Source organism: Eucalyptus grandis, chromosome 8, assembly GCF_016545825.1.
Source record: "Eucalyptus grandis isolate ANBG69807.140 chromosome 8, ASM1654582v1, whole genome shotgun sequence".
Classification (NCBI taxonomy): domain Eukaryota; kingdom Viridiplantae; phylum Streptophyta; class Magnoliopsida; order Myrtales; family Myrtaceae; genus Eucalyptus; species Eucalyptus grandis.
The window spans coordinates 4,340,876-4,353,518 of NC_052619.1; the positions used below are offsets into that span (position 1 = coordinate 4,340,876).

Here is a 12,643-nt window from a genome sequence, read left to right on the forward strand (position 1 = left end):
TGAGTCGCTTCCGTAAGTATGCTCTTCACTTGTAATTCTATGCATCATGTAAATCAAAAAGCTTTTGAGGCTCGAGAGCCTTGATTTCTACATACTCCAATGTAGTCCCTTTAATAAGTTAAACAAGGACCGTATAGTGTGGGATAGCATAATTGTCTCAGATAATCATTAGTCTATATCATGACCTTCTCATAATCAAATTATCAAGCTCATAGTTATGAGTTTGCTATAAAATGAACATCCAAAAAAAAAAAAATACTTGTAAAAAAAATAACGAATACGATTTGGTTTGTCAATAGTATGTTATAATAACCTTAGCAGAGTTGGCGCAATAGGTTGAAGCATTAGGAGATTAACAGCTTGGAAGCTGGACATCATCTATTCTGTTATCACCATTTACTTGTAAATCATTTTGAGTAAAAAGTATAGATTTAACCTATTCATGAGCTCGAAGATCCACGAGCCATCAAATAATCCATTTTTATGCTCCTAGATAGTAGTAAAGTATCCGGATATAATGTGCGAGTTTACCAAAATCGTATGGGACTTTTCTTTTTCTTTTTTTTTTTTTTTTTGGTGGGGGTTGCCGCCGCCCGCGGGGGTGTGTGTAGGGTGTTGAAGTTGTGCAATGTTGTTCTGTATATATTTTTGTCGCTCCTTAAGTTTCGCCATATTTCTAGGTCTTTACGCGAAGAGTTGTGTCATGTTGTGTTATGGAACTCTAATCTACTTAGTGCCTGTAGACAAGACAGCGTGGAAGCAGTTGCCAATCATCATATTGTGCCCCTATACATTAATAGGCTATTCCTCTAGAAACTATCAGAGTACACATGGAAAAAGTAGAACGAGAAAAACATATCCACAAACGATAAAGGCTTATCATATGAAATTCCAGGCTGATGTAATTTATTAAAAACTTCAAACCGGGATACTTGTGACAAATTTATATCAAACTAATTTTTTTACCATCAAAAACTCTAAATGAGTACATTTGTAACAAATTTATCTTTCATTAATTTCATTCAAATTGGATTAATATAATGAAAAACCATAAACTGTACATATGTGACAAACAAAGAATAAAACTCCAAATTGGTATACTCATCAACTGTTGCGTATTATATAACCCAATAATTTGACAGTAAAATTTAACGGAAACTTATGGATGATAAATTTATTACACTTGTATCGATTTAGAGTGATGTACTAGTTTAGATTTTTTTATATTAATATTTATAAAATGTCATGATAATAATTTAATCTACGAAATACTCAATACCTTCGTAGCTTGAAAAGTGAGGATCTGACGATTAAGGATGGCAGCCGGTGGTTGAGGATTGTAGCCTTCGCCTATGCCTCAATCTTTCTCTTTACATAACTTCAACGTCAGCGGATAAGTACCAACGATCGATACTTAAGCCAAACGTGTCTTTTAAGTCATATGATTAATTTTGTTGGTGGAAAAGGAGTTGTACACCGTTCACAAGTATGCCTTTTTTGAATAACTATGGTGATGGGTACTTCAATTCAGACATGCTTTTTAAGTTACGTGATTAATTTTGTCATTGGAAATCATATTTTACATTGATTACAAGCATGCCTTTTTTGAATATGATGCAATTAATTCTCGAAAGTTTGAAATTGTGGACCAGATGCAATATGATATAAACCTTACATTACTGACAAATATCCAAAAGTCTCAACTATGCTTACTATGACACAAATATCTTAATTTTTTTTTTGTGACCAAAAACCTTAAACTAATCCACTATGACACAAATATCTTCAACTTTATTTCAATTTTATCCAAAATTAAATTCGAGGATTTTTATGACAAGTCAGGATTTTTCCATAAAAGGTCACGGTATTTTTGAACAAAACCCGAATGTGAGAAGAAGGCAATAAAATATGATGTAAAAAAGTTTGAAATCCCATGTCATAAGTTATCATTTTCTCACGGAAATCGACATGTCTAGGATTTTTCTGGGTGTTTACGTCACATATGAATAGAGCTTTTTGGCGGTGCTCAACCTTTTGTCAAACATAGTACATACGAGGTCAGCATTTCGTTTTTAAAATTGGCCGTTGGAGAAGTGGGCGGCGAGAATTTACGTCAGCACGTGCATCATTTGCTGTCTTTTTGACTCATCACGCCCAACCAAGAGCTTCGTTGTCTGGTAACCGTGAGCGCGCGAGCGAGCTCTCGAACTGTCTCTTCTCCGTCCTCTCTTCTCTGCATTGACTTCGAGCTAGACGGCAGCGGCGGCGGCGGCGATGGCGGCGTCGACGGCGGTGAGGAGGATCAAGCTGGGGTCGCAGGGCCTCGAGGTGTCGGCGCAGGGGCTGGGCTGCATGGGCATGTCCGCCGCCTACGGCCTGCCCAAGCCCGAGCCCGACATGATCAAGCTCATCCACCACGCCGTCGGCTCCGGCGTCACCTTCCTCGACACCTCCGACATCTACGGTCCTCACACCAACGAAATCCTCCTCGGAAAGGTCGGTTCTCTCAGTCTCTCTTTTGCCTCTGCATGAATTATATGTGCTTATAGTGTTACGGAATTTAGCTTCATCGAGCAGAGTGCTCTGATCCTGCGTGTTCGTTTTCTAATTTCGGGGTTGACGTTGAGCAGGCACTGAAGGGAGGGGTGAGGCAGAAGGTGGAATTGGCGACCAAGTTCGGAGTCAGCTTAGCGGACGGGAAGAGCGAGATCCGGGGCGATCCGGCATACCTGAGGGCGGCTTGCGAGGCCAGCTTGAAGCGGCTCGATGTCGATTGCATCGACCTCTACTACCAGCACCGTATTGACACTCGCGTCCCCGTGGAAGTCACTGTACGGATCCTTGTTAAACCTTTGCCTCTCTTTAGACTTTCCTCGAGCCATATGATCCGGTTGCTAAACTAGATTGGTGTCGATGATGCATCGTCGCGTTGCCAATAGTTTGTCGGACCCCATGGCAGAAATTGACTATTGCCTTGCCTTTTGAGTCGTAAGATATTGTTAGCTGTGAGTTAAGTTCGGTTGATAGTTGAGGTAGAGATGCCGAGAGGTCATGGAATTTAGTATTTCGGTGGCTGTGCTTTGTCTTATGGGATCTTTCATAAGTGCTATTCGAAATCTTCCTTTGAGATGAAAGTGCCATCGGGTGCATCTTAAATTATATCGGAGGATCACTTTGAAAGTTGGATCAGTCTGTAGAGACATTTGATTCTTGACATATCATTGTCAAATATGACAATTACTAGGAATACTTCTGTTATTTAACCTCTCTGCCATAGATTAGAGAAATCTACCTCCATCAATTTAATAATTCTGTTATTTGCCCTATTCTGTGATAGATTAGAGAAATCTACGTCTGTTAACTTCTTAATGCCTAGCAAATTCTTTGTTGCATAGAGATGCATAAAGATCTACTGATCTTTGCTAAGAACTGCCAGGTCAAAATGTAATGGTGGAATAGTCAGGGAACACATACCATTGAGGGGTCCGGGACACAATTAAAGCTAATAATGTGCATGAATTTCTAGATCTTGACATGTAAGGTCTTGACTGTTGTTGTTATGGCATGTGAATATTTGAAGATTGGAGAGCTAAAGAAACTCGTTGAAGAGGGTAAAATCAAGTACATTGGTTTATCGGAGGCCCCTGCATCAACCATCAGAAGAGCACATGCTGTTCATCCCATCACAGCTGTGCAATTGGAGTGGTCTCTGTGGTCAAGAGATGTGGAGGCAGAGATCGTTCCCACATGCAGGTAGGATATCACTCCATCAATTTGTTTATGCAGTGACAACAGTTTTTTTCTGACTCTACTCTTCCGGAACATTGTGACTAGGGAGCTTGGCATTGGAATTGTTGCCTACAGTCCTTTAGGACGAGGATTCTTTTCTGTTGGTTCCAAGTTGTTGGAGAATCTCCCCAAGGATGACTTCAGACAGGTCTGTTTCTGCTGATCAACATACTTAGGTGCTCACTATGACTGTCGTTCTTTTTGCTGGATTATTACCTGTTCTTGTGATATACAGAAAAAGTATTGGGTGGTGTAAATAAGAATTAGTGACATAAAGGCTTTATATTCTCGTACGTCTTCAATTCAGCACTCGCCATACATCCCACCTCTCGTGATTATAGATTAGTGTAAGATAATAATCAATAGCTTGATGAGCCTAAAAGAGGCAGTTCCCCGTATTCTCATGCTTTTGTGATGAACTAATATAGATTTATTTTAGGAGATTTGTAAGTTCCTCTGTTTCCCAGGCATCCCACCATTTGCGATTCACCATCTTTTCCCCATTTTCCACCCATCCTTTTTCTCTCCTCTTTCTTCATAAGATTACGATATCTCCTCCATATAACCGACATCAGTATCCGGTCTCAGGCCTGTCCTTTTTTATACTCATCTTTCTTCACATGATAAATAATATCTTGACACAACCCGTTCTTGAGTGACGACTCCCTAACACCCTTCTTATGGAAGTTTTAGGATTACGTTACTGACATGAACCCAAATGTGGTATACTGCTCGTAATTAATGGTTGACTTGTGATTGCGCTGGGTGAAGTAGCTATTGTTTTTTAAAGAAAAAGAGCTTTACTTCTGATTATATTCTTCTACAAATCATCTAGATTTGTGATTTCTTTTAACTGTGATAAATGGATTGCTAGAGCACTCGCTCTGCATTTCAAATGCTTATGATTTTGAACTCCATAGCCCAATCCTTTCGAGATGATCTTTTACTAAACACAGTGCTTACGAACTTCCAAATGCTTATCATATCAAGTAACAAGACAATCTGATGACATACAATGCAACCACTTCTAGTTTTTTTTGCACTTGTTGCGGTAGAATTTGGTGCGTAAAAGAAAATGATAGTTGCTCAAATGCTCTCCGCTGAGACAGTTCTCTATGTTGCAGAATCTACCAAGGTTTCAGCCAGAGAACTTGGCTCACAACACAAAGTTATTTGACCGAGTGAATGAAATTGCGCAAAGAAAGGGATGCAACCCATCCCACTTAGCCCTTGCCTGGGTACACCACCAAGGCGATGACGTCTGCCCGATTCCCGGCACAACCAAGATGGAGAATTTCAACCAGAACATCAGAGCTCTGTCAGTGAAACTTACACCAGAAGAGATGGCCGAGCTCAAATCGATTGCTTCTGCGAACAATGTGAAGGGTGGCAGGTACCATAGCAGCATCTCTACATGGGAAACCTCCGACACTCCACCCCTATCTTCATGGAAAGCTACTTAGAGACATGCCTGTGTCTGTTGCCGCATCTTTGATAGGCAGAGTTCGAGCATTTGCTGCTGCATAATTTTTCAGGCTATGTGGTGTGGTTGTGTTGGAATGTATTAGGAAATCTTCTAGAATTTCTCCCTGATTATATTATGTAATTATATTACTTGATATTATGTGATTTTATTTTATTTTGTTAGCTGTAAATTAGATATTGATAGAGATTAGAGGCTACTTAGGATCTTTACCTAAATAGGTTTCTTACCTAATTTAGGTTCTCTGTTCATGTATTTATACTCATTGTAATCACTTTATGAGAAATAAGAAAACAGATTCTTTTCTTCATGGTATCAGAGCCTAAAGGTCCTTTATCTATTCACCTTGAGTAATTTTCTTTTTCGTTCGATCACTATGTCGGATGAATCATCAACCACCCAATCTAACCCCCCATCACTTCTCACAAAGTCCACCGAATATCATCCCATTCAGATCACTTCCATAAAGCTGAATGGTGATAATTTTTTCTGGTGGTCTCAATCCGTTCAAATGTATATATGGGGTAGAGGAAAAATTGGCTATCTGACTGAAGATAAGGCAGAACCAGCAACAGATGACCCCACTTAGGCTGTCTGGGATGCAGAAAATTCAGCGATTATGACGTGGTTGACCACTCCATGGAAGAAGATATTGGTGCAAATTATCTAGGCTATTATACCGCAAAGGAACTCTGGCATGCGGTGTGTGAGATGTATTCAGATTTGGGTAATCAATCTCAAATCTATGAGTTAACCTTGAAGCTGGGGAAGATGCAACAAGGACAGAAACTATCACAAAATACTTTCACTCCTTGAAACGTTTGTGGCAAGAGTTGGATGTATTCAATGACCATGAGTGGACGTGTATTGAAGATGGTAATCAATACAGAAAATTGTAGAAGCAGAACATATTTACGCTTTCCTAGCAAGGCTTAGAGATGAGTTTGATGAGGTACGCGGCAGAATACTTGGGAAGCAGCCTCTTCCACCTATTGGAGAGGTCTTCTAAGAGGTTCGGAGAGAAGAAGTAGACGGGGAATAATGCTGGTAAAGTCAGCTACCAGCGGAAAGGATGGATCATCGGAAGGTTCATCATTGACTATATTCGAAGACAAGAAGGGCCATGTTCCTGCAACAATAGTCTCCGAGGCAAATGTAAGCAAGATCCCCATTAACTTGCAAAGATCATATGGGAAACCCTATATTTGGGCTCCGTTCGTTTCGCGAAAAATAACTTCCAAGAAAATATTTTCCGGATTTTCCGGTGTTTGGGTGAGCGGAAAATCATGGTCAACGGAAAACATTTTCCGTTGACCGGAAAATTCCTTCTTTGCAGCTTGGAAAATGTTTTCCTCTTTTTCAAAAGAGGAAAACATTTTCCAAGCCTCGCCTCTTCTCTTCCTTCGGTTCTTGTTCTCTCTCTCTCTTGCTCTCCTTGCTGCGAAGTCGGCTTCGACGACGTCCTTCTCGAGACCAGCCTCCGCCCCCCGGCCGCTCCGCCCGCCCGCTCCGGCCGGGCACCGCCGCCACCGCCGCGCTCCGCTTCCCGGCGGCTCGAAGCCGCTCGGGAGGATCCGGCTCAAGAGGGAGCTCCGCGGCGGCGCCGGGAGGCTCGCGGGGAGATCTGTCACCAGATCCAGCGAGCTCGGGTGAGATCGGCCGAGCCTCGAGCTCGCCGGATCTGGCGGCGGAGCTCGCGGCTCGCCGGATCTGGCGGTGGAGCTCGCGGCTCGCCGGATCCGGGCGAGCTCGAGCTCTGTCGCCAAATCCGGCAAGCTCGGGTGAGATCGGCCGAGCCTCGAGCTCGTCGGAGTGGCCACGGGTCTTGGTCGGCTGGCTTTGGGCGGCCGGCCATCGTCGGCGAGGAAGGAGGCGGCGGCGGAACGAGGAGGAAGAAGGAGGAGGAAGGAGGCGACGGCGAGACGAAGCCGCTCGGGAGGAATCGGGAGGAAGAAGGAGGAGGAAGGAGGAAGGAAAAAATAAATAAATAAATAAATTTCTATTTTAAAAATATAAATAATTTAAAAATCATTTTTTAAAAATATAAATAAATAAAATAAATTTTTTGGTCAATTAAAAATATTAAAATTCAATTTTTGATAATTTTTTTCAGGAAAATGTTTGAGCTAACGAACAGTGGAAAATATTTTCCACTCAAATTTTAGAATTTGGCCGAACACCGGAAAATAGAGCCATTTTCCTGGAAAATAACTTTCAGGAAAATGTTTTCCGGAAACATGATATTTTCCTTGAAACGAACGGAGCCTTGGTGTGATTTCGCAACAAACCCCATTATACACAGGAGACCTGTTGGAGGATTCATGGCTGTCCAGCTTCTACAACTAGTGAGGCAAGGAGACCAACTTCATTCAGCCGTGATAATAAGTCTTCTCAACGTATGCCTCCTACAACTAATGAGGCCACTGCATTCCCTTTTAGCAAGGAACAACTAAACCATCTTCTGCAGCTACTTCAGGCTGGGTCCGTATCGGGTAATCTTACTGCTTCGATTGCCCACCAAGGTAGAAATCTAAATGGCCTCTCTTGTTGTTCACAATCTGTACCTTGGATCATTGATTTAGGGGCATCCGATCATATGACTAATATTCCATATTTGTTCAAATCCTATATTCCTTGTCCTGGCAATCAAAATATTTAGATTGACGATGGAAGTTTTTCATCTAGTGCAGGCAAAGGATTAGTTCCACTTTATGATTCTATTAAATTTCATAATGTACTGCATGTTCCTAAGTTAGCTTGTAGCCTCTTGTCTGCTAGTAAACTTTCTAAAGAGTCTAACTGTCGTGTTGTCTTTTTTGCTTCCCATTGTGAATTTCAGGATCGAATCTCAGGGAAGACGATTGGCAATGCTAGGATGAGGGATGGTCTCTACTATTTTGAAGAGTTTGTCTCTAATAAAAAATCTTAAGTGTATGGAACTTTTAGTTCTTCCCCTGTTCAAGAACAAATAATGGTTTGGCACCATAGATTAGGCCATCCTTGCTTTGGATATTTGAAACATTTGTTTTCTCATTTGTTCAAAGATGTGGATGTTTCTTCACTACATTGTGACAATTGTCTTTTTTCTAAAAGTCATCGTACTCATTATAATCCAAAACAGTATCATGCATCATCCCCTTTTTACTTAATCCATAGTGATGTTTGGGGTCCTTCACCCATGCCAACAAAAACCAGAAAACGATGGTTTGTTACCTTTATAGATGATCATATCCGTTTATGTTGGACATACTTGATGAGCGCTAAGTCTAAAGTTGAGTCCTTGTTCAAAATTTTTTATCAAATGGTTATGACTCAATTCTGTACTAATATTAGTATTTTTCATACTGATAATGGTATTGAATATTATAACTAGTTTTTGGGGAGTTTTTTGACATAAAAAGGCATCATTCACCAGTCAACTTGCCGAACTACACCCCAACAGAATGGTATTGCTGAACGCAAAAATCGCCATCTCCTTGAAGTATCGCATGCCCTCTGTTTTTCAATGCATGTACCTAAATACTTATGGGGGGAAGCTGTGCTAACAGCATCTTATCTAATTAATAGGTTGCCTACTCGGGTATTAAACTACACTACTCCCTCAAATTGTTTCAAAAAAGTGTACCCCACAGCCCGTATTTTTTTTCTGATATTCCTCTAAGGGTATTTGGTTGCACTACATTTGTCCATCTCCCAATTCAGTGTCGATCCAAATTAGATCATTGGGCTGAAAAGTGTGTGTTTATAGGGTATGCACCTAATCAAAGAGGTTACAAGTGTTACAATCCACACACTGGTAAAACACATATCACTATGGATGTAACCTTTATACTAGAAGAAAAACTCTTCAAAATATTGTAGATCAGAACTTTGTCTTGGAGCCTCATCCATCTGCAGCCCCGAGAGATGATCTCTTGCCTTCGTCATCGGGTGATCCTAGTAGTACTCATTTTCCCTCCATTCTTGTCTTAAATTCTGATACTAATGCTTCTAATCTTGATTTGCCTATAGCTCTTAGAAAATGAGTTAGATCATGTACTTAGCATCATATATCAAAACATGTGTCATTCCAAAAGTTGTCTCATCATCATAGAGCATTTGTGTCAAATCTGTCTCACATATCTATTCTTAGAAATATCCATGAAGCTTTGAAGGATCCAAAGTGGAAGATGGCAGTTGAGGATGAAATGAATTGGTTGATGCACCAGAAGGAAAAAAGATTGTTGGCTGTAAATGGGTATTTACTGTAAAATGTAAACCTAATGGGAGTGTTGAGCAATATAAAACAAGGCTGGTGGTAAAGGGGTTCACTCAGACTTATGGAGTGGACTATCAGGAGACTTTCGCCTCAGTTGCCAAGATAAATTATGTTCGAATTTTATTATCTTTGGCTGCTGCATTTGATTGGCCCTTACATCAGTTAGATGTGAAGAATGCATTCTTGAATGGTGACTTGGAGGAGGAAGTGTTTATGAGTTTACTACTAGGTTTTGCAGAAACTGAAGGCAAAGCTTGCAGATTAAAAAAGTCGCTGTATAGACTTAAACAATCTCCAAGAGCGTGGTTTGAACGGTTCGGGAAAGTGGTTAAAAGGTTTGGCTATCACCAAAGTCAAGGAGATCACACTCTATTCTATAAACACTCAAAGGAAGGTAAGCGTGCAATTCTAATAATCTATGTTGATGATATAATATTGACTGGTGATGACAAAGTTGAGTTAGAAAGCTTGCGAGGGAAGCTAGCTGAAGAGTTTGAGGTTAAGGATTTGGGTGTTTTGAAATATTTTCTTGGAATAGAATTTGCGAGATCTAAGAAGGGCATTTTTATAAACCAACGCAAATATGTTCTTGATTTGCTCAAAGAGACATGTCTATTATGATGTAAAGTGGCAGAGACCCTCGTGGAACCAAATATGAAGCTTGAACTTGCCAAGGCTGAAGAAGTGATAGACCGAGAAAGGTATCAAAGGCTTATTGGTCGACTTATTTACTTATCTCATACTCGACCTGATATATCATTTGCTATAAGTATGGTGAGCTAGTTCATGCACTCACTAGGGCCAAGGCATTTTGAAGCAATATATAGAATTCTACGCTACTTGAAGGGAAGTCCTAGTAAGGGTCTAATGTTTGAAAAACATGGACATCTGGAAATTGAGGTGTTCACCGATGTAGATTAGGTTGGAAGCAATATCGATAGGAGATCTACTTTAGACTACTGCACGTTTGTTGGTGGTAATTAAGTCACTTGGAAGAGTAAAAAGCAAAGTGTGGTGGCAAGAAGCAGTGCTAAAGCTGAATTTCGATCAGTAGCACATGGTGTATGCGAAGTTATGTGGATTAAAGGTATCTTGGATGAACTACAGATTTCAAGTTCCATACCAATGAAAGTGTATTGCGACAATAAGGCAGCAATCGCAATTGCTCATAATCCCGTGTTACATGAACGGACAAAGCATGTGGAAGTTGATAAACACTTCATCAAAGAAAAACTTGATAGTGGACTAATTTGTATTTCGTATATTTCAAGTGATGGTCAGGCTACTAGCATTCTGACCAAGGGATTACATAAAAAGGCAATTCGTTCATCTAGTGAACAAGCTGTCTATGGAAGACATCTTCAAGCCAGCTTGAGGGGGAGTGTTGGAATGTATTAGGAAATCTTCTAGAATTTCTCCCTAATTATATTACTTGATATTATGTGATTTGATTTTATTTTGTTAGCTGTAAATTAGATATTGATAGAGATTAGAGGCTACTTAGGATCTTTACCTAAATAGGTTTCTTACCTAATTTAGGTTCTCTGTTCATGTATTTATACTCATTGTAATCACTCTATGAGAAATAAGAAAACAGATTCTTTTCTTCAGGTTGTTATAAGCATGTGCACAAAGAGAGTGCTTGTGATCCTGTAATAAACTCTGAACTTCATAGAGTAATTGTTGTCATTTTGTGTAAATGACAATCAGTCTGAGAAGATTATAGATATGTGATAAGCTTATTGGAAAGATTGCTCAAGAAACACATGGCGAGCTGAGCTCTAACCGAGCCGAACATGCCAATTTGACCCGTCCATACATACTAGAGTGATACTATTCACCTCAGCCGTGATTTCATACTTTCAAGTTTCGATCTTTTCAACATTCTCTCAGAATTGGTTACTATTCATTGGAGCAAATGCCAAGAGACATGTTTTCTATGACAACACAATTGTTAAACTGGATGGCATCGGTATTAGGGAAAAGTAAATCACGACCTGATGCTCTCGTGAAGGTGCCCATGTGTGGACTTTTTTGCTAGTTGCTATGCGTATGGAGTTTTGACTCCTTTTTGTCAATTTTTCTTACGGAAAAAAGAAGAGCTATATGAAAAAACAAGAGTTATAGGACATTTTGAGCTTCAAAAAAGGAATTTACTCACATAAAGTGTGGTTACTGTGAACTTGGACCTTTTTATCTGTCCATATAAAATGGACGAATTCCGTTGGACAAGTACCAAAGAAACTGTACCGTGTGTAACAGGGGTCCTACTTTTGGCCAAAATCCTTTCAGTATCGTCTTTCCGTCTTAAAAATCATCTTTCAAGATACAAGTATGGTTCTTTACATCTAGGGGTCCTTCCTATAGTATTATTGTCCTAAAAACATGGGCTTGCACTATTTAGTATATCATCCTCGGGTAATTTCTTGGTGAAGTCGAAGAAGATTAGAGTTTGCAAAAATCCATTCAAACAAACGCCACTTTTCTAAACACTTTCGTCTCTTCATCAAAGTCCAATGTCATTAAAAGCTTAGACCAACACTATTAATTCAATACAATGAGTTGTTTTCGTAAATATGGTCTTCACTTACCATTATGCGTTCCTTTGTATCTAGTGGTTTGTCCTATGTACTGTTTGTGTTATTGTTCCCAAAACAGGTTCTTGCACTGTTAGTGCATCACACTTTGGTCATTTCTTGATGAAGATGAAGAAGTTGATAGTTTGAAAAAATCCATTCATGTACACTCTACCTCTCTAAACACTTTCTTCTCTTCCTCAAAGTCCGATGTCATTAAAAGCTTAGAGTAGCACTGTTTATTCAATATGATGAGTTGTTTCTGCAAGCATGCTCTTTGCTTTTCATTTTGTGGATCATGCAAAATCAAAAAGCTTTTGAGGCCTGAGAGCCTTAATTTCTCCATACTAAAATGCAATCCCTTTTAAAAGTCAAAGAAGGACCATATGGTATGGGAGAGCATAATTGTCTCAGATAATCATTAGTTTATACCATGAACTTCTCATGATCAAACTATCAAGCTCATAGTTATGAGTTTGCTATAAAATGTGAACATCTATAAAAAATTAGTTGTACAAAAAATAACTAATATGATTT

At 39.8% G+C, this 12,643-nt stretch overlaps 1 protein-coding gene across 2 annotated transcripts; it reads left to right on the forward strand.

Moving 5' to 3' along the window:
- Window positions 1–2,152: 2,152 nt before the first annotated feature.
- On the forward strand, window positions 2,153–11,348 carry LOC104456319 (probable aldo-keto reductase 2). 2 transcript variants are annotated; one of them, XR_005546017.1, is made up of 6 exons: window positions 2,153–2,496; window positions 2,631–2,831; window positions 3,581–3,753; window positions 3,835–3,937; window positions 4,914–5,337; window positions 11,142–11,348. XR_005546017.1 is itself a non-coding variant. In XM_039301089.1 (5 exons), exons 1-5 carry the CDS (start codon window positions 2,275–2,277, stop codon window positions 5,250–5,252), a joined length of 1,038 nt encoding a protein of 345 aa, XP_039157023.1. In that variant the 5' UTR covers window positions 2,153–2,274; the 3' UTR covers window positions 5,253–5,408. The 2 variants fall into 2 exon arrangements, 1 of the variants encoding a protein (XP_039157023.1); XM_039301089.1 differs by lacking the exon at window positions 11,142–11,348 and having other exon boundaries at window positions 4,914–5,408.
- Window positions 11,349–12,643: the final 1,295 nt, after the last annotated feature.

Excerpts from the sequence above, each read along its gene's own strand:
- LOC104456319 (XM_039301089.1), top strand. The coding sequence starts at position 2,275 with ATGGCGGCGTCGACGGCGGTGAGGAGGATCAAGCTGGGGTCGCAGGGC. Across the intron at positions 3,754-3,834 it reads GAGATCGTTCCCACATGCAG|GGAGCTTGGCATTGGAATTG; the intron begins GTAGGATATCAC and ends CATTGTGACTAG. Across the intron at positions 3,938-4,913 it reads CCAAGGATGACTTCAGACAG|AATCTACCAAGGTTTCAGCC; the intron begins GTCTGTTTCTGC and ends TCTATGTTGCAG.